The 22284-nt window shown below is 43.3% G+C and overlaps 1 protein-coding gene across 6 annotated transcripts in view; it reads left to right on the top strand.

The window, feature by feature from the left end:
- RAPGEF1 (Rap guanine nucleotide exchange factor 1) overlaps nt 1–22284 on the top strand; it is an 84700-nt gene that overhangs the window by 18285 nt on the left and 44131 nt on the right. For all 6 annotated transcript variants that reach the window (XM_066201530.1, XM_066201529.1, XM_066201528.1 and 3 more), the window contains exons 2-4: nt 13553–13692; nt 17984–18162; nt 20872–21028. In XM_066201530.1, the coding sequence (XP_066057627.1) occupies nt 13553–13692; nt 17984–18162; nt 20872–21028 (476 nt within the window). The remainder of the gene's footprint in view (nt 1–13552; nt 13693–17983; nt 18163–20871; nt 21029–22284) is intronic.

The following is a 22284-nucleotide window of genomic DNA, read 5'->3' as shown; positions in this document are numbered from 1 at the left end:
GCAAAATATTATTTACAAATAGATCATCTCATTATTGGACTCTGGTTTGACTAGTAATTTTATAAAATAAACCTAGTAGCTCTAATGTTAGAAAATTAATGGGGTTGATTTCTCTACTACTGAGAATTTATGGAGGCTCCACATCCCTGTCTGTCCTGCTGTGGGAGGTAATTAAGGATATGAGGGAGCAGTTCCTTGGTTTGAAATATTGAAAATGACTGTGAGCATTGGTGCTGTTAGTCTGGAGAGCTCGTTAGGGGTGGTGAGGTTGGTTCTGCTGGGTCATTTGCTGTGAGGAGGATTGGTCATTTCTTTCACAGTAGCCTGCTTGTTGCTTGGGCAGCTTTGCCAGACTGTTTACTGTGTGCTGCCTGTGACTGGCAGCGTGTTCCAAGCCCGTTACAGGAATATTATGTGGCTTCAGGATCGTGGTTATTCCATTTGTCCTTTAAAGCTGCTCCTGGTGACTTCAGGAGCTGCTGTGCCACCACCCAGGTGGGTCACCTGCCAATGGTGACGTGGTTTTGTGTCCGTTCTGCATGAGCTTTTCTTGTGACTGACAGTGTCACCTGCTCTGAATCCCCACCTCAGCCGTTTGTGCCGTGAATTTCTGGCTTGTAAAATGAAAAACCGTCACAGGGTCATTCTGGAGGCACAGGGATGTTTTCTCATTAAGCGGGCAAAAGTAACATTCTGCAAATTTCAGTGTGCAAACCAGCTGCCTGTTTGGTGCTAGGTCAGGCTTTGTTTAGACTATTGATCAAATGTAAGCCTAGAGCTTTGCTGCTAGGTCTGGAGCTGACTTTCCCTCCCCTGAGTTCCTGAATGACAAAGTATTTCAGTGGAGCTGGCACTTCTTTGTTGGGTTATTTTGCAAATGCAGACCCAGTTCTTAACAGGAGAGCACAAAACAGGGTTTTAAATGGGTTTTAAATCTGCTTTACAATGGAAAATGTTGAGGTTATGTTGTCCTGATTTCTTATAATAACACAGGAGTGTCCTTTAAATTAAAAAAAAAAAAAATGAACAGTTCATCCAAGAAAAATCTCTTCCTTTGAGGTTTGTTATCTACTTCTGTTCAACAAAGCTAGACTTTATCTTGAGAAACAACTTCCCATATATATGAGAACGATCTCTAAATATTGCCCTTTTGCCTTATAATTAGCTAAATCCATTCTGCTAGTGGAGAGTCATATTCCAAAGCAAAACTATGTAGGGAGTTAATTGGGAATAATATGTGTAACTTTCCAGCTTTCACCTTGATTCAAGCTGCCTTTCCAGGATGGAGAAGCCCTCTCATTATAAAAGTCTGAGCTAGAGGGTTCTTGTGGTTTTGAATGTTTTATCATGATAAATTCTGGTGTGTTATAGTTTGAAGCGTTTTCCCTAAAAGTAGATTTGTACAATTGCCAGACAACCAGCTCAGCTCTTCACCTGCTCTGTTTTCTGCCAACAAATGGCAAATTTACTTGACTGTACTTGAAGAAGTGTTTTCTATATATATCTTTTAAATTCTCTATTTTTATAAGTGATTTGAATACCTGATGAAAGTATCTTCTGTGAGGACCATCTTTCAAAGTTCCCATATGGGTTCAGTTTGACAATTATGATTGTGACTGCTATATATATTGTTGGTTTTTTATCAAATAGCAGCAATCAAGCCTTGAGGGGTGTTTTATACCTATGGTGCTGGTTAAAGTCATGCAAAGCTTTAGAAGCTTTTTGCAGACAGACTTAGGAGTTTCAATACATTTTAATGGAGCAGCTTGTCCCAAACCAACTGCCTTTTTGAAGATTTGTTTGAGCCGTCTTCCAGTTCTGCACTCTTTGCAGTAGATGCATAAGTGGCTCTCAGGTTAATGAGGAATGAGGGCACATTAAGGGTATTCAGACTTCTGGCTGCAGAGTTGCCAAAAATGAAGCAGGAGAGCTCTCTTCCATCTGTCATTCCTCTACAGAAATCAGCAGTTTAGAAGTGGATGTAGCTGAGAGTTTATTTGCTGAGCTTCAGAGTTCATGAGTACACAGAGGAGAAAAAAGGCAAAATTTATGTGTTTGTTTGGGGAGGGAGGCAAAGTGAGTTTGCTGTGTAAATTTGTAAACACGGTAGAAAGGAAAGAGAAGTTTCCTGAAAACATGTGCTAAAATAGATGAAGTCCAAGCTCAGACTGCAAATCTTGTGAAGTTGTGCAGGGCATGGTGGGAGAGTGGTCCTTGTGTGGAGCAGATGTTCACGGAGGTCCTGCCGTCAATGACTGCAGTGTTTGATTTCCCTAAGCCCCTTCCCCACAACACAAGGTTGTTTCCACTGAGTAGAAAAAAAAAAAAAGTGATACTTTCTTACTACCCTGACACAAAGCTTAGTGCTAGATTCTTATAGTGCAAAGTGATATTAGTAAACATGGATCGTACATAGCAAGTCAGTTCTGTGCTTGCAACAATATAGGTGGTTGTTTTTTTAGTTGAAAGTTGGTTTATAGCGTTTCTTGTTGCTTTACTGCAGCGTAACTTTCTGTATTCGTTGGCTGGATCCAGGTGAAGACTCAAAATCCAGTTGGGGTGAAGCTTTTGTTGGGTGGGTTGTACATTGCCAGTTGATAATATTGAGCCCAGATCTGGGAGGGGTTTACCCTTCTCATAAGAGTGCCGCAAGTATTTTTATAAACTTCTCTTGATGTCTTTCCGAACCCAGCTTTGTGACATACTGAAGGCACTGCAGAAACTAGTGGGTTATTGCCTGTTTTTCACAGTGGAGGAGCACAAAGTTAATCACAGTGAAGCTTTGACAAGGCACCGGGCTCAGCCTGACCGAAGGGCCGTGCTCTCCGGAGGCGATGGAGCAGAGCCTGGTCTGACCCTGCACCGCATGGCTCCAGGCCTCGTGGAGCTGAAGTTTCCTGTTACAAACTGGCTGCTGTTTTCCAAACAGATCTCCTAAAGCTCCAAAGTATTGCTCAACAGACCACAAACTGAAATTAGTATTGATTCACCTTTCAGGGCTGATGGCAGGATCGCCACACAGTCGCACGTTGTGTTGCACAGACTTAAATAGCTTTGGCCGTTGTGGGTTTGCTGTTTTGTCGAAACCAAATTAAATAGAAATACTGTACCAAATTATTTCTTATTTATAGAATCCTAAGGTCTCTTTATCACGCAATCTGGGCACTGGCTTTTAAAGCGTGGGTTTTTTTCTTGGAGTGGGTCATGGTCTTTGAATGCATTTGTGTGTCTTCCTGGCAGGTATGGCTGGCTTGTGGGCAAGATCTCACTTTTGAAACCTGATGCCGTGCCCTGAATGGGACAGGATATGATCAGGAAATGGGCTGTTGGTAAAAACATCACTCAAGTAGCTATTAATTCACCAAGATTTATTCTGTGATAAGAGAATAGTTTCAGTAAGATTGTAAAGAGATGCTGAGATAAGGTTCTGCTCTGTTTTTGATGAAATCCGACCTGAGCTGGGTTCCCTTTGGCTGTTGGGTTGTTGTACATGAGTGTTGAAGGTATTTCTTCCTGAAATTCAGGCGCGCTTCCTGTGTGAGCAAACTGAAAGTTCATAGAAAAATTGAAGCTGATTCTTAGTAGGGCCCCCTTTTGGGAATTTCCATTAAAGATGACAGTAACTGTTAAATACAGATAGGATGGTACAAGACTTAACGCTGCATGCCAGCAAAGAGTGATGTGCCAAAGAAATGAGGCTCAGCTGTCCCCTTGTTGAGTGGGTTTTCAGACTTGTCACTGCATTAGGCTGAGTAATATCTGAAGCAGCTGGGGAATAGCTACTTTTTCTTTAAAATTAAATTAACAGGTAAAATTCTAGTGGCTGTTTCCTGCTACTGAAACGTCAAGTCTTCAATAGGCTCAGATGAGTTAGGGATGGGATGGATTCTTCAGACTCCCTTCGTGTTGTTGATGTTTGTACAAATCTGCTGGGGTTTGCTGCTGCAGAAGTTCAGTCTCCTATATCTTTCAAAGTCAGGATTTGCCAAAAAGAGAGGGGAGAACTGCAGGTGTTGGTGTCAGTATTCCTTTACCTTGAAACCTGTTGTCCGTAGACCAGCATAACCTGGAGACTTTAATTCAGGCATGAGGAGATGGGATAAAATAGAAAGTTTGTCACAAATAGTTGTTTACTACTAAAGTAACTTTATGTGCAGCAGAGTGAAAGACAGACATCCCGCTTAGACTCCCTAAGGTACTTCATGTTTCCTGCTGTGGTGGTGTAGGGATGTGCTAATCCTACAGCTCAGGAAGGGAAGAGGGAGCTCCCTCCTGGGCTGTTCAGTTCAATTAACATCTCGGTTTCCCCTTGCTGGAGGCACTGATGTTTCAAATCATGCTTATAGAAGACTAATATTTTCTCCTGCCTGTAGGCAGGCAATAAAGCTGGTGGTTTGCTTGCAGATCCTATCAGGTATAGAACAGAGTATGGAATTGAGGATATGGCCTGCAGCTTCTTAACCCTTTACTGAGCAGCACAACAATAATGTCAAAGCGGCTTCTGACCCGATTACATCAGAAATTTCACACCTGCGGTGCCGCTGTATCGCTTCACACACACACTTGTCTGGGTGTGTGGAGATAGAGCGCTGGTCCTTTGGGGCAACAGGAGAGCAGTACTTCAAAGTTGAGGGATTTGCATAGCCCTCCTGTGATGCCTTGTTTTATTGAGTAAGCAATATTAGGGAAGTTTACAGTGGTATTGCAGTGCCTCTAGGAGATAGTGCTGGCCTGGTTCCTGAAACTCATTTTTCTCTCTCGTGCAGAGATGTGAGCCCCCAGCATGGTGCACTGGAGTTGTGCAGACATGTTTAATCTTACTGAAGTGAATATCTGCTTTTCAGCATCTGAGCCCCGAGGATACAGTGCTAGTCAGAACAGTGAGAGGCTCCCGTGCGGAGCAGCTAGCTCATCTCGGAACATGCATGGAAAAGAGCTTACATCACACTCTCACCTGGACCGCTGCCCTTGATCTATGGCACTTGCTAAAGAAGGAAGTAAAACCGAGCATGTTTAAGCAAATGCTTTCCATGTTTTCATCTTATTTCTTGTGCCCAGCTCAGATGAGTGTGGGCGGTGGCTTTTGGGCAGGGTATAAGGTTCCTCCCAAGCCTACTAGAAAAGAGGGGTTATCTTTGCCATTCAGACTGAATGTGCAAAGAGTCTGTAATCTGAGGTCAGAAATAAAGATGACTATAATTAGTAATGTCCAAAGCAACTGGAAATTGTGTCAGGCAGATCTGAGCCAGCTTCTTTTTTTTTTTTTTTTTTTTTTTTTTCCATTGCCTAATGAATGAGAGCGGAGGTTACTCTCCAAGGATGAAAGAAGGCTGAGGTTTTTCCCATTCAGAGCCAGTGCTGTGGGGCAGACAAGAAGCCAAGGCTCCATTTACAACCTTGTTTGTCGGCTGTTGAACCTATGGCCAGGTTGTGAGCAATTAGGCTTTTCCCTAAAGCATCTGAAATAATGCCTTTCTGCTTGGTGTCCTGCCGAGTGCCTGTGACGACATCCTGTCACCTTGGAGATAGATAAACAGCTTCAGCAACATTGGGTTATAATCTTTCAGCTCCCAGTTTCAAAGCTGATGGTCATACAACTGAAACCCAAGCCCAGCAAAGGTTTTTCAGGGAGAAAACTTAAATGTGCTTGAGAAAATGAGAGGAGGGGAGAAGGAGCTGAGGCAGAGCTCGGTGACGAGGCTTTTTGCTTGGCCATGGCAGTGGTGTCAATGAAACAGATGAGTTTTGGCTCCCGGGCTCCCTGCAGCCCGGAGTGACTCAGGTGCTGCGCACGCACACTTGTGCCTGCAGGGCTTTATTTTTAGATGTCTGAATCACTGTCGTGACCGTATCCTCCAAAAGCTGCTAGACAAGTGGGGATGCCCACGGACCCCATATTAAGTCATGTTCGGTGAACAGGGAAATTCAGCAGGTTCCCTCTCAACCGTTGCAATTTCTGCGTTAGGAGCTGTTTGCTGAAGTAATGCAGATGTTATGCCTGGTAGCTGGATTATTTTTTTCCATTTAAAATGTAATGTTTAGTTAACGTCGTTGGTGGCTTTCATGGGTAGAACAGGGTGAGCCAGGACCACATTGTTCATGTTGGTGTTGGAGGCTACTTGAGTCCCTTGTTGTTCTAGTGCTGCTGGCACTGGGGGAGTTACGAGTCATGTTACCAGTGTTGTAATCTCATCAGTTCTCTGGGGCTTGCAGGGCTGTGCAAAATCAGTTCTTAGATGGGAAATTACCAGAGACTCGCCAGATGCTGCACAAAGGTTTGCTGGTGATTGCTGGTGTTTCTGCTTGGGGGTTGATCTGGCACCAGTCTGCTGGAGCAGCTCTCGATAAACCACAGCAAAAGTCATGTCTGCTGCTTATCAATAAATTACAGTATCTTGTTCAGAAAGAAATCTCAAAGCCAGCTTTGGTGTGCTGCAGGGAACTGAACTTGGGTAGCAGTTTTTACTTCCTTAAATCCCTCCTTGTTTGATTTATTTTAACTTTTTGCCTTTTTCTTTTCTTTTTCTCCTGTATGTCGGTTGAGCGATACTGCTGCAATTTTCAGCAGGTAGAGAATTCCTGGTAGAGGATTCCTGGTTTATCTGCATGCAAGGAGATTTCTCTGTTCTGAAATACCAGGCAAGAAGAGGAGTAGAAGGGAATCTGGTCAACTACTCTGAACTTTCTACTTGATCATGTGCATCTTCTCCTCCTCGCAACCTGAAGATTTGCTTCCAAGTATGATACTGGAAGAAAGAAAAGCTGTAGTGTTAATGCACCATAAAATTAATGTTGACTAACCCAGTCCTTTTCACTGCAGTAGGGAGACGTGGCTGAATTGATAAGTTACCCTCTCTGCCTTCCAGTTCCCTTGCAAACACTGTAAGCTCTTTCCACATGAGGTTGCTGCAGCTGGAGATGCCTCATTCATGGTTGCTTAGAAAGAAAAAAAAAAAAATCAAAATAAAAATGTGCTCTCTGACAAATAAAAATGTTTTGCTTCCTCTGGAGGCCCCAGAGGGCGGCATAAAAATAATGAAGCCTGTGAGTCAGTGAGCATTGCCTGGCCAGCTGAGAAGGAACTGAGCCTCCCTTTTCCAGAGAAGTTTGTGTGCTGTCATTGCACATCATTAATGCTCACTGGTTTATGCTCATTCACTGTAATGTTGCCAGAAAAGAAAAAGGGCAGTCGGTCTTTTTGCTCCTAAAAGCTGGCTGCTTCCAAGGTGACGTGATATTAGAGGAAAAGTTTCTTTAGCACTCGAGAACGATTGTTTGATTCTCAGCTGCCCTTCCTCCATCGTTTTCCTCTAAAACCTGGCGGCTCTCCTAGAGATCGGATTCCCTGGAGAGGGACTTGGAGCAGCTTACAAACAACTCCACCTAAGGTACAAAGGTTAGGGTGGGCAAACTTCCTGATTGACACCGGACCCTCCCTTTTTTTTTTTCCTTTCCAGGTCCCCTACCAGGTCTTTTTTTGTTTCTGCGTTAATTCTCTTTGCTTCAGTCTTTGGGGACAATGGTAAAGTTGAGGAAAGTAAACTCACAGTGCTGGGAGTAGTAGGTCTGAGGCTTTTGATGCAGCAGTGAGAGGCTGATACATTTAAATGGGATATTTTATTTCTGTTCTGTCACATTCTGTCCCCTCTGTACTCAGGATCCCAGTTCATCACTTTGGGAACATGCAGCATTGCACAAGTGCTGCATATCAGCATTTTTAGGCTTCTAAACATCCTCAGGACTTCTGGAGAAGGAGGGTGTGAAAAGTAGCTGAAGGCTGTTTGCAGGGTAATGGGAGAACTGGCGACACACTGCAAGTGTGAAAGGGTGCAGGATTTATCTGGGGTCCTCCTCATCTGTTTCTTCAACCCTCCTTGAAACCTCGTGCTTTCTTCCACCTTCGTAGCTGCAGTTTGGCAGGCTTGAACATTTCATCACACGACAGAATTATTAAAATTTGTTTTTACAAGTGCCCCTGCAGTAGTTTTCTATTGCCCACAGCTCACTGGTGAGCATCACACTGTGCCTCCCATGCCAGCTCTTCTGCAGAGGAACTCGGCTGTTTCCTGCAAAGCTCAAAGACTTGGATTTTCTGTCAGTCACTGATTTTAATATTTACATTACAAGAGAGCCCAAAAGCTTTAGCCAGGGCACAGTCCCCCCAATTTTTGTGCTTACAGGTATGTAACAGATACAGCCCTTGCCCTAAGGGTGGAAGGAAGATGTTGGGAATTCTAGTAATATTCATATAAAATCTAGGAAATCGTTTGCTTTGCAGAATGTTCCTTGATTATCGTGGTAAGCTCTCATGTGCCTCTCTGCCCATCCTGAATCACCTGTTTTCCTGTGTTTCTGAGAGCAGAATTGCATCTGGAGTAGCCCCAGCCCAGAGCCTCTCACTGGGTGCTGCAGCGCAGCACAGACATCCTCAGCAGAAAGGTCGTTTTGAACTCTAGCTCGTTATTTTTGCCTTTTGCTTCAGAACCCTTAAAGTCCCTGTCAGCTAGGGTTTAGCTGAAGCCTTGCAACTTGCCTTTTGTCTTCTCAAATGATGGAGCTGAGCCCAAGGGAACAAATGCCATTTTAATGGGCATCGTTGTGTAACTCATTACATAAGTCACTGCTGCCTTCAAAGGACTCGTGGCAAAAGTGGCAGGAGCAGTTGATTAAAAATGTGCACAATAGCTTCATTATGACATGGGGAGCGATGTCTGTTGTTATTTTTAATCTGATAGCTTTTAAATATGTGCATCCAGCAGGGAGACCTAAATGGCCTTTGAAAAAGGATCCATTTGTGGAATAAGGTTTTTAGACTCCACTTCGTTCTTTCTAACAAGCCACAAGAGTCAGGACAAGCTGGAAAATGAACTGTAACCCTTTTTTAAGGTTGTGTCTCCTCTAAAGCTGCTGGGCTTTGGTGTCTGAACACACAGAGAGCGAGAGGAGATGGAGGGTTTAGTTTTTCAGGTGAAGGAAAGAAAAGGTACTGTATTCTAAAGTTTCTGGGGTTATAATTAAAAATAAGTCTATTTTCAATTAGTTTTATATGATCCAAGGACTAGACAAGTTGAGCAGCCTGTCCCAGCTGCTGGAGCCTCTCTGCCATGGAGCAGTAGTGGCAAAACCAGGACCAGGAGGTGCAGAAGCAGGCAGGGCGTTATTTCCCATTTCTGAAGGTTCCCATGTGCTGCTTTAACAAAGTTGATGAGCGGGACCCAACAGATGGAAACTCTGCTGTGACTGAGCTCTGTAAAAGGCTGAACTTTCACTTTGACTTTAAAGCAAAGAATTTGCTACTGGCTTAGCTTGGTGGAATTCACCAGCTTGTGTGTGTTTTGACTTATCCTGGCCTTCATTTGAACCCAAGTGGAGAGTAACCATTTGACTATGGCAGAGGTGGATGTTGGGCTTTGACTTGCCGGCTTTCTCCTAAGCAGCCTTAGTTTCTTTGCCCACAAGCACATAAGCTGATTTTTCTGCCTTCCCTTGTAATCCACTGTTGTTTTAAACCTGCAGCTCTTTCCTCAGCAGAGTTAGCTTTCTGTTGGCAAACTGGCAGCAGCAGCACCGATTTCTGGAGCTTGGGGAGCTGGTGGGGAATCAGGTGGCTCCTTGACGGCCGTGGTCTCCTTAGCTATGGTCTGAGGGCTCGAGGGATGCTGCAAAGCCCTGTGGCCACACCTGAGAGCAGGGCTGGTTGGAGCAGGCGTGTCAGGCGAGCTCTCTGGTGGTGTGTGTGTGGTCAGACCCCAGACACGTGCCGGGGGAGACGAGCCTGGGAGCTGAGCAGGGCCGTGACTCAACAGCTGGAGCACGTTCAAGCACAGCAGAGCAGGAGCCTCACTGACAGGGGATGGAATTAGCCATGAAACGAGTGACGTGGTGAAGCTTCCAGTCAGAAATCAAGAAACTCAGATCTGTAATAAAGTCATTTTGAAGGGCTGGTTTTTTCCAGTTGTATGCAGCAGCAGAGAGCATCCAGACAGATGAAATACGAGGGGATGGAAAGTCAGTGGTTCCTTTGAGACAGAAACACTTTGATACAACTTTTTTTAGTTGAAGTCACTTCATTGAGTTTATTACCCTGAATTTTCCCATTCATCTCAGAAATATTTGGACACTGCATGGAAGTAAGTGTGGGGTACCCTCCTCCTGCACACCAGAGAGGAGAAAGCTAGTGCTGAGACTCCAGCTAAACACTGCTGGCTATTCATCAACAAGAGGCAAGGGTAATATGATAGAATAATTTCGAGTGGGCAAACTCCCAAGCTCAGAACAACCTCAATGCTGCATTAAGGGGTTTGGTTACTGTAGATCGGCAGGAAGGAGCAGAGAGACAGAAGTGGTTTGAGCACTGCTGTGGCTCTGTTTTCTGCCTCTGTGTATGTTATCAAATTATTTAATCTGTAATGGCATGCTGTGCTGTTTGAACTTTTTAACTGGACAGACACTCAGGACATGTAAGATATTTAAGTTAGGATATAGTATGCAAAAAGTTCCTTTTTCAAAGCAGACCAGTGCTGTGGTAACCAGTCTAGGAAGTCTTGCTCAGCTGTGCTCTTCAGAGGAGGGTTTCAAGCTTCATCTGTAAAAGCTTAGGTCCCTTACACCTGTGAGCTAGAATCCCTTCCTGCTCAAGTGTCACTTCTCTTTTATACCACTTCATCCAGCTTCATTACAAAGCAAATTCTGTTTATAATGCTTGAATGATGTATCAGCTTGCAAACTGTAAAGCCCAGTGTGCCGAATAATTCTGTTGGCATTCACCGAACATAATCACAGGAGCTCCACAGCTCGATCCATGAACAGGGGGAGAGGACTGAGGATGCAGAGTGATGGAGATGCTGTACCAGAGTCACTGACTCGCCCCCTGCTCTGTTTAGACGAGTTGCTTCACCTCTGTGCCTGCTTCCCATCTGCAGAGTGAGGTTAAGGCCTGACTGTTTAAGGATGAGAACGATGTGTTTGTAATGTGCTTGGAACAAGAAAAGCTCTATTTTAAGTGCTAAGTGTAATTGAGTGTGAGAGAATATTGGTTTGTGACTCATTTGTTTAACTGCAAATGCATCAGAAACTTGTGAGGAGATGAGAGCTGGAAAATGCTTGGTGTAGACAGAAAGCCATGGCAGTAAAAGGCTGCATTAATTTGTGGTCTTCAAAGCAGGACTTAGCAGGGCTGTTCAAACAATAACATTTATTATTTTTGCAAATGTCAGCTGGTTTACTTCACCGGTACTATTTTTAAGCAGTTCCTATTCTGCTCCAGCCACTTGCTTCTGACCTTGCTCTGTGTGTATACCTCCCCTCAGTGTGTGGCACACAAATGATTTAGTGTTTGGTGTGACCAAAGGAAAGGGACGGTGGTTGGGTGGTGATGGTGGTGAAGAGGATCTGCTGTCAGCAGAAAAGGAATTTTCTCTGATGACATCTCCTTTGGGAGGTTCCTGACCATGCAGACGCATTGGTTCAGCCATTCATGTGCTTGCCCCTTGAGGGTTGGTAGAAACGTCTGGTGGCAAGGAGAAAAGGAAATGGTAATCTGTTGAAATCTTTCTCCTTTCTAAATATCTTGTCCTTACAATGCAAAATTATCACCAGAGGTGACCAAGGATTTCGTAGGTATTGAGTGTTTTCTTACTGAGACCTGCAGTTTGGATTTCACTGCAGCCCGTGGAGGAGCCAGACGCAATTTGTTGCTGTCACCATTACTTCCCTGTAGATTAATTATTGTAATTGTTTGCCAGTTCTCGACAAATTAATTCAGAGCCATGACTTTTCATGGCAAGCGTGCATACGCGTGCAAATATGGAAATTCTCATATGGTATATGGAATAAATACAAATGATTTTCTGAGGAGGAGTTCAAGAGTGTTATCACAGCAGCCAGGACCTCTCTTCAGTGGTGACCTTCAGCACCCTGTGGAGACAGAGAGGTTTTAAAGGTTTGGAGATCCTCTCGTGGATGTAAAGCACTGACGTAAATTGTTGCTAAGTTGGGGTGCCAGCTGCTGTAAGTGATTCTTCAGAGGCCAACTGATACGCCTGGATTTATCTGCACTGGCCAAGGTTTTTACTGCCTCCCTCCTCAGTGCATTTTCATGACTTTAGGACACAAAGAAAACCCGGGAAAACATTTACTTCTGTAAGTGGAGAACAGGTCTGCAGCCAGACCAGATTAGGATCGGTGCTCAAGCAGCTTCCATTTGTAGGATGCCTGCAAAATCTTGGTCTGGAGGACATACCTAACCCAGAGTGTTGGTGAGTGTGCTCACAGGGGGCCATAAAACATGCTACCAGGAAACCAGGTTTAAAGGGAGACAGGTTCCTTTCCTTGAGCTGTGGTTAGGTGGTTTCTGAGTACGAGGAACAGCACAGCTCTGTGGTATTTAGCTGCTGGGTGCTAGATTTGACTCAGCAGCCTTTGCTGTTTGCAGGCTGCATGCTAACGAGGTGCTGCAGTGCTGCATGGATGGGGCTGTCCTCTGGACTCATTACCGGCAGTGCAGTTAATGCTCAAATAATCTAAGAGAAAAATGAAACATACAGCACAAGTGTGTACTTTTCTTGATAATGTAGTTACAGACAAGCTGGGTAACTTCTGCTGAGTTATCTGGGTCACTAGAGAGCAACTCAGACCTTCATTTATTAAAGTGCTCTTTGCTCAAAATACTTTCCAAATTGCTCTCTACAAGGCAGCTTGGTTTTATTTAGCTTCATGGTTAAACAGATAAAAATGTATTTCAACAGTAAGTCTGCATATGGCATGATTGCAAACCTTTGGGACGTCCGCTTTTCAAGAAATGATGAAAATACAGTTTTTAAAAGGGCTGAGCACTTCTGCAGTTCAGCTCCTTGAAGGATGCCCCAGTATCAAAGCAATTCCTCTGTTCTCTGTTTTTTCTGGTACACTGGAAGTGAAATCCATTGCAGGTGACGAGGGCTGGCATTTTGGTTCGGATTGGCCATGGGGTCACATTCAGAATTGATGCTGCTGAGTGGGTAGAGCTCAGCACCCTGGGAAGGGCATTACCTGGGGTTGTGTTCTCCATCCGTGGAGCAGCCAGGTCCCAGTTCCAGGCAGAGCCCTGCCTGCACTGACCCACAGCCAAGGGCTCTGCTCTGCCAGAGGTCTGTGAACCAGTCACTTCATCCCCTTGACTCAGTTGCTCATCTGCCAAAGAGGCACGATGATTGCCTCCTTTGTAAAGCACTGCAAAGGACCTGCTGGAGATGAGTGCTTTGAAGAGAGGTGTTTCCCTCTTCCCTCCAAGGCACAGAGCAGTAGCAGTCCCACTGTCCCTGCCTCTGCTTTGCAGCGTTCCTGCCTCCAAGGAAAAGCAGGGAATGATGGTGATACTGTGGTTGAGGAAAGCAGGAAATTATGGTGGTATTGTGGTTTGAAACATAATATGGAGCTACAGTTTATTAATTTTCTTTATCGTGTTCCGCTCAATAAATTTACGTAGTGCAAGTGTCTTCAGATAGCGCTGTAACGCATCCCTGGTTTCAACATATTTGCCCTAATCCAGTAATGCTTTTCTGTGTCTTTCTAGATTCTGAGCGTTCCCATCTCACCTCGTTCACCATGAAGTTGAAGGGCAAGTTTCATTCACCAAAAATAAAGAGAACACCCTCAAAGAAAGGGAAGCAAGCTGAGCTGACAGTGAAAACACCAGAGAAGTCAGTGAACAAAGTAAGCAAAGGCCATGTTCTGTTTTCCTGATGGTTTCTTTCTGCCTGGTACTCAATTTGTCATAATCTGGTGTTTGAATTTGTCCTCTTCATAATTCTGCAGCTCAGGGATCATCAGGGTCACTTTATGGTTACCTCTAAACAGCACTGTGTAGTATTAAATCAAACCATGTGCTTCCCTTTAGAGAGCATGATGAGACCTCCAGAAGCATTTAAATATCTCATTGTGGAACGTGGTGTATGGCCTGACACATCCTCCCCACATGCACACCCTGTGGGATTGTGCTCACAGCTTCCAAAAAGCTGCCTGGCCTTGGGGTGTGATCCTTTAAAAAACCCCAGACCCAGGCGAATACATCCTTGAAGCTGGTCCAAAGATGTGCTCAATCTCTGATGACAGCAGCAGGGAGAGTCACACAGGAGTGTTCAAGCAGCTGCTGATCCAGCACAATGATCCTCAGACCAAGTGTACTGCAGGTCCTCTAAGAAATGAGGTCACAAATTGATCTGTGTTATCTCCTCTCCTGTTGTGACCTGATTATGTAGCTGGAGACTATCTCTGTGACAACACTGTTACAGTCAGTTTTCAAGTACGAATCAAAGCCAGAAGTTAAGAACAGTTGAGGTTGTTTAGGATAATTAAACATCATTCTCAGCTGTTTAAAGTCTCATCCAGTGTGCAGTGCCAGACATGCAGAATTTTTCAGATTATCTCTGCTGGGAGTTGTTGTAGAGTTACTGAGAGCAGCCAGCAAGATAAAGTTTTCTTAGGCTGTGTGACTTGCTTAACACCCAGAGAAGTCTCTGCAGCACTTCCTCACGCTATTCTGCACCATCAGGTGGAAGATGATGAGGGTTTTTTTCCCCAGGCTGTAGGTTTTAAACCCCAGGAGGCTGTGGAAATGCTTTCTAGGGAGCCAAACACCTTGCGCTGCTGAGTGCTATTTAAAAATAAAATAAAAAAAAAAAAAAAACCAACCAGAACAACAGCATGAGTACTCCTTAAAGGTGTCCTTAAAACATCATTCCAATGATGTTTCAGGATGGTATCTTGAGATAATTTAGAGGCCTTTCCTTTAAATGGATATCTGACCACATTAAATACATTAGAAAATGAAGAGCCCTTTTCAAAATGTGGTCTATAGCAAATGCATGTTAATAATAGATGAAGTTTTTGCTTTTCTATTTTCCCCCTAAAAACAGTGCAAGTGGATTAAGTAATAAGCTATGCTGGACATTAAAATAATTTTTTATGTACAGTTTGGGATTTTTTAAATTGGAAGACAAAACACAATATTTTTTATTACTGTACATGATTCTTTAAGCTGCATTCATTTTTATACTGCAAAATATTGTTGATTTCTGGCTCATTCCTTACCAATTTTAATAGCTACTGTCCAACTAATCAATTAGTTGGATATAGTCAGCTCATTAGCTTTGTGTGGAGGGAGTGGGGAAGAGGATGTGCCTGGATTGTCGCCAGGTTTTCTCACTGGAATACAGACATCAGTTGACAAACGGGAGATCTTCTGTCAGAAGGCTCACTTGATAAACCAAATATCATCCTTTTCTCCCTCTTAAGTACTTAAGATTCTATTTTTGTGCTCTTGAAGTAGATAATCACTGTAGAGCAGAAATAGCAATACTAAAAATTAATGTAAAATCACGATGTGTAAGCTGAAGGATGTGCTCAGCTCATGCAAACATCATCATCTCCTGTTCTCCCTTAAATCTGGATGGGGGCAACACTGAGGGAGTTCTTTTCAGAGCCTGCTTTTGTCCCCTGAACCCTGTCTGTGATTCTTATCCTGTTGCAGGAACAGGAGTGTCCTTCAGTGCTATATACAGACTTATGATAGGTTTTACACTGCCAAAATGTAAGGAAAAAAAAGGATGATTCCAGCTTTTGTAATTGGGTGTATTCTGTACAGCTCACTGTGACCCTTTCTGGGTCAGCTGTGTCTCATGCATGATGCATTTGCAATTTGATTATTAAGGGAAAATTTCAGAAATCGTCCAAAAATATCTATATGTGTCAGGCAGGGAGTGGAGAAGAGATGCTGTTTTGCCTGAGTTGTAACTTTTTCTCGTTTAATGCCCAAGAGAAATGGGTGGCTGCCCCATCTCTGGAAGCGTTCCCGGGTTGGTTGGACAAGACTTGGGACAGTCTGCTCTAGTGGAAGCTGTGGCAGGGGGTGGAATGGGATGAGGTTTAAGGTCCCTTCCAACCCAAACCATTCCATGGTTCTGTGCACGCCTACATGTGATACCTTTGGACCTTGGAAGAGGGTTCATTAAAAAGTGCTCTTGGGGAATGTCACCCAAAGAACTAGCAGGAAAAAAAAAAAAAAAAAGAAAAAAGAAAAAAAAAAAAGGGCTGTGTCCCAGACAGTGTCCGGTGGCTGGATTCGCATCCCTTGGTGTGCTCAGCGGAAGGATTTGTGTTTCCAGTTGTCATTCTCAGCCCTGAACTCTGTCAGGCCCATCCCTCCTGTGCACCAGGAGATTGTTTAAGCTATTAAGTCACAAGCCTTTCTACAGGAAACAGTTGTTGAATGAAACCCATAAACAGCCATCGGAGCAGGAACTGCAGGCCACATTTTTTCACTTCTGTTTGAGAGCTTTGACTGCTGGACCCTGGTCATACTTACCCAGGGAATTTACAGACTCTCTGATCCCTAAAATGTGTGATCATTTCATATGAAGTGCAAAACCTTCTTGGGAGAGGCTGAGGCTTTCCATAGATTAATGGTTGGGCTCAACGATCCTAAAGGTCGTTTCCAACCTAAATGTTTTTATGATTCTGTATCCTGGAATAAACTGTGCGGTGGTGAGGGCACATCCCTGCAAAGTGGGCAATGTCATTTTTTTATCCCGTTGAGTTGCCAGGATGCCTCATCAAGGGAATTCAGGGCACTGTGGCCTGTAGATCAGAACTTGAGGTTGCTGGCAAGAAGTGTTGTCCAAAGGGGAAGCGGCAGCAGATTTCGGGCACTGCCCAGATGACATGGAAAATGACAGGGTGGTTTGCAGTTCTTGGATTGGGACTTGGACTTCTGAAGCTGGAGCTAGATGGAATTTGGGATTCTAATCCTTTTATGCAACTGGCCCCAAATTACTAACCAGTGCTGCCTATAAATTGTTCTTACTAAAACCTTTTGGGCTGCTGGCCTGATTTTGCAGAAAAGCAGCAGTTTAACAGCTGACAAGAATATGGGGAGCACACAATGCCCATAGGTCATTAATTCTTGAAGCTGGATTTACTGAGGAGATAATGGATGAACTCTGACTCTGCTAAGCTCTCTGCTCCTTTTCTTGCAATGTTCAGTAGTTAATTTAAATCTCTTAGAAACTACTTGTGGCATTAAAAGTCCTCCAGGCATACTCTTGTAAACTTTTAAAAAATATCCCTGTCCAGAATGCCATTGAGGTATCATGTATCACTTCTGAATTTCCTCCTCTGGTGTTGGTGGTGGCACGGAAATCGGTGACCACAACTCAGCTTTATTCCAATGAATTGTTCCCTCCTGCAACATTCATTCACCAATGCCAAAACTTAGCTTTTATAGTTGGTCCTCGTGGAAATTGTGTGAGTTCTCTTGTTCCAGCAGCATCACAAAGGGAAGTTGGAGGTTGGATGCTCATCAGAGTGGAGTTTATTTGAATGTTTTCATGTATTTTACAAGGATATGTAGCAACTGGACAAGGGGGGTCTTGCCTTTAAATTGACAGAGGGCAGCTTTAGGTTAGAAATTAGGAAGAAATTCTTCCCTGTGATGGTGGTAAGGCCCTGGCACGGGTTGCCCAGAGTAATTTTGGCTGCCTCATCCCTGGAAGTGTCCCAGGCCAGGTTGGATGGGGCTTGGACAACCTGGGATAGTGGAAGGTGTTCCTGCCCATGGCAGGAGGTGGAGATGGGCTTGAAGGTCCCTTCCAACCCAAACCATTCTGTGAAATGTTTTTTTATTCACTGTCCCAGTTTAGGGTGTGGGTTTCAAAGCAGTGTCCTTGATGTCATCAGTGGTGCTAATCTTAGCCTAAAACTGATCAAGATCAGCCTTCAGTTTGGAGTGCAGGTAATTCTGAAGGCTGAAGTGTGGGTGTAATCTTGCACTGACTATTCCTTTGAAAGAGTAGTAATTCATTTTAAAAGTGTTTGTGCTAGAAGGGTTTTTTTCCACTCCTCCTGGAATACACCTCAGTGTCACCATACTTAGGGTTTGTTAAAGGAACCCTGCCCTTAAAAATGCTGAAGTTTTAACACATCTTTCCTTTTCTTCCTTCCTCTTTAGAATGTATCATGGCTAGAGGAAAAGGAGAAAGAGGTTGTCAGTGCACTGCGCTACTTTAAGACCATTGTGGACAAAATGGCAATTGATAACAAAGTATTAGAGATGCTGCCAGGCTCAGCAAGTAAAGTGCTGGAAGCCATCCTGCCCTTGGTGCAAACTGACCCACGCATCCAGCAAAGGTGAGTTTCCTTCTTGGATTTTGGGACCATGACAGCCCAAGAAGCTCTTTCTTTATCTGAAGAACCTCAGCACAGGAGATGCTGATGAAGTATCTGATGACTGCTGTTTTTACTAATTATGTGGTGGTTTTCAGACATCATTTAGAAGCAGATTCCCTGCTGTGAAGAAGCTCATGCCGTGGAAAGGTAAAGCAAATCAGGCTGCTTTCAGAGTGGAGGAAGGGATGGTTCTTAGCATAAACTTGAGAATTCATCATTTTCTAGAGGGAGGTTCTCTTTAGATCCTATTCCTGTTTCTGCAGTCCATGGTGGTATCCTAAAAGCTAGGAAATCCAATAACTTCACCTGAAAAAGGAGTTTATCTTCAGAGTAATCCTTTTTTGTGCTCAGTTTATCCACCCTGATATTACAGAAGTCTGAGCCTGCACTCTCAACTGCTTTTTTGGATTTTACTGGATCAGATAGAGAAGTAAATAGATGTACTTCAGCAGATTAACCAGTCCAAGTTCGTTCCTGCTGCACTCAACAGATTATTGTTTTATGTTTTAACAGATTACGTGTATTATGTTTTTACCAGTTAGGCAGTGGGTTTGAAGCCAGGAAAGAAGTAGAAATTTGCCAAAGCCAAGCTCAGCATGGATTATAAGAATTTGTGGTGTTGCCAAGCCATAGAGATATTGTTGGTGTTCATCCCATGGATGCTGGAGCAATTGACTTGCAGAAAACAAACAAACATTGTTGAATAATACTGAAAGAGCAAAGTTAACATAGAGAAAAGCATAGGCGTAAGCAGAGAAATGCAGGTGTTTGGTTCCTGAAATCCTGCCAGTTTTTGTGCTGTTCCTGTTTGTTTTCCCATTACATATCTACAAATTCTTTTCCTTCAAGATGCTTATTTCAGTGCTGGCACAGGGAAGGTTTATAGTGTAGCTGAGGTACCACTGGAGTGCCAAATACTTTGCAAACAGAGATGTTCAGTTGTGTTTGGCCCCAGTGCTGAGGCCAGGGCTGCTTCTGGCAAAAGGAAGGAGGAAATGGGTGAGTATCACACCTGTGGCTGGGACAGGTAAGATCCAGTTGAGGTTGGATCTGTCCAACCATAGTGAGCAAATCTGTTAGAATGGGAATGTTCTCTACACAGTGAGAAGTGTCTCTCTTTTTGGAGACAGTGTGCATTGAAGCACAGATCCCATGTCCATGCCCTGCCTTGCTTAGCCTCCCAAAAAAACCCAGAAGGGGATCTAGCTTTCTCTAAAAGCTGTGTCCTTCTCTCCCTACCTGTGTACTTCAGTGGCAGGACACAAAGGGGTGGTTCTGATGGCAAATCCCCCTCAAGAAAAGTGAGCAAGGCTTGTGTCAGTGACAAAGAAAGCCCTACAATTATTGTCGGACTTCTTTTTACTTTAGGGGAAGCATTTGCATCAAGGAAAAAAGTAATTAAATCTTGCACAAAATGGGCTTTCAATTACTGCCTCCTTAGAAGGAAGCAGACTGAAGATTAATGGCAAAGAATTCAAAGCTTTAGAAAGAGATGGGGGAGGGCCCTGTTTAGGAAATATCTCCTACCAAGCTAATTCATTTGAAATGAGAACAAATGGCAAGCAGCAAACCTTAAAAAAAAAAAAAACAATCAACAACCAAACAATCAAGTCCTTGCCATTGTTTGCATCCCCTGGTTGTAACTTGACAGTAGTTCTTTCCCCGGTCCTGCAAACCTCATTCACCTAAATAAACTCGTTGGAGCTCATGGGCTTGATTCTTTTCTCACAGATAACGAAGTTACTGGAGTTAAGCCAATGTAAAATGGATACCAGAGAGAAATGGGAAGATTTGGAACAACTTGTATCAGTAATGATTGCAAGATTACACATTCCCTTATCTGTTTATGGTTTTGATGCAGTTTGAAATTGATTTAACATGACAAAGAATTGCTGAAGCGTTGCCATCAGCAGTACTGTTAACACACCTTGTTTAGTAATGAAGTCAGTGTTTTCAGAATGGCCAGGAAAATGCCTGGGAGCACTGTTGTTACAGTTAACTTTTATTTAAAGTTGTCATCCTTCCAAAACTCTTTTTTTCCCCCCTTCAGAACAATAGCTTCAATTCTGTTTCTCATTAAAAACAAAACAAAGCAACACCCTTCCTCTTTCAAACCTGAAATTCATTCAGTTCACTTTCTCTGCAGAAGTAATTTTAATTACATGTTTTCAGGCATTATAAACAGTGAGGCAGTGATTTGTAAAGGAGTGAATAGAGTCAGCTCTCAGTGATCCAAGGTGGTTTTTGGGAGAGCTAATAAAGAAGAAGGATAATACTGAAATAACGTAGCTTAATCCTAAATGTAGGGCTTAAATACTTACCTTTAAAGTTAAGGCATAGGATGGAGCTGTAAATTAAGGTGGAAAGAATGTTATTTTTAGCACTGCTGTGTTAACCTGCATCCCAAATAATTCCTTCTGATACCTGGGAATGAGCTGTTGATGGTTTGTACCTTCAAACTGTCATCTTTTGGTGCTAAAGAACGGGAGAGCAGCTGCACTGGAGGAGAAGCCTGAGCTTTGTCACCTGCTCAAGACAAATTCTGAGTGTCAGAGAGCAAAGCAGTGAAATGCACAGTGTGAAACTCACGCTCCTAACGTTTGATAACATCTCCAAAATTTCTTTTTGTTCTTTTTTTTTTTCTCAACTGCTCCCTCTCCTGCTGTGCAGTTCTGCCATCTCATCCTGCTACAGCCGAGTGTACCAGAGCCTGGCCAACCTCATCCGCTGGTCTGATCAGGTGATGCTGGAGGGGGTGAATTCAGAGGACAAGGAGATGGTGACAACAGTGAAGGATGTCATAAAAGCTGTTCTGGATGGAGTCAAGGTACACTACACAAATATTGCAAATTTTATTATAAAGAGTGTGTAATAATATATTTTAGAAGAGATCTATGTAAACTAGGTTTTTAAGTGCAAGTAAAATATGAATATCCTATTTCTGCCTGCAGTAAACCACCCCTTAAATCAACTATTCCATATTTTAAATGTTCCTTCTTGGAGTGCTGGTTAAAGACTAGCACAGTTTGGCTCTGAGTGTTAACTCCTGGCACGCTCACCCTGGCGTCTGGATGAATTGGAAGAAGCAATGGATCTTTATTCAGCATTGTATTAAATTTTCAGCGAGTCATTCCCAGTCTCCCATGCTGATTACAAGACGTGGTTTGCACATTTTCTGTCTCAGCAAAATGAAATGAAAATGTTCTCTGACAGTGCCCAAAGAGAATCAAAGGCTCCAGCTCCATCTTTTCAGAGAAATTTCAAGGGATTTGTCAGTTATACATCACCACTCTAAGCAGCTGGATTAGGGTGTGGAACAGGTGATGAGCTAAATTCAGTTTTCTGGAGATAAGTTTTACATTGCTAATGGAAACATTTAACAGAAACCTTTATATCCATGTCAGACCTTCCCTCTCTGTTCTACCCTGGAAAAGCTATTGGCTTTTCTCTCTTTCTGCCTCCTGGTAAGGTTCTTGTACCCATTATTTCTGTGTCCCGGGCTTGTCTCTGGGCTGATCCCTCCTCACCTGTCCTAGCACTGTTGGTAAAAGTTTGGTTGATGGGGGCTTAGGGCACCAGTGGACAGACTGTCATATCTCCTGGGAATCTTATTTTGGAAACTGTAGAGGAAGTTCAATCTCTTTCAAGAGCAGGGCTGAATCTAAAGGGGACTGTTAACTACACAAGGAACGTTGGGATAGAGTTTTAAGAACTGCAGCAGGTGTTTTACCTGGAATTATGGATCAGGAACAGGTATCTTTCACTGTACTCAGACTCAGTTTTATTAAATGGAGCCAAATGCAAAAATGAAGTGGATCTCCCAAGCTTTGACTATCACATTTTCAGGCCTCTTGGTTTGATGTCTGCATCATCTGGATATCTCTTTAATGTTACTCAAACACAGTTACTAAAATCTGCTATTACTTTATGAGCCTTTTAAATAAATATCTTTGAAACAAATCATTTCTATCACCTAAAGAAGATGGATTTTCTAGGATTATTTTGCACAATATGCTCTTTAAGCTACACATTTTAAAGGTAAAGCTGGTCTTAAATTTGCACAGCAGGAGAGAGGAAAAGAGT

This window comes from Chamaea fasciata, unplaced genomic scaffold, assembly GCF_029207755.1.
Source record: "Chamaea fasciata isolate MVZ Bird 193981 ecotype frontalis unplaced genomic scaffold, bChaFas1.0.hap1 SCAF_20, whole genome shotgun sequence".
Classification (NCBI taxonomy): domain Eukaryota; kingdom Metazoa; phylum Chordata; class Aves; order Passeriformes; family Sylviidae; genus Chamaea; species Chamaea fasciata.
The sequence above is the reverse complement of the archived record's forward strand: the minus strand, read 5'-3'. Positions and strand labels throughout refer to the sequence as shown.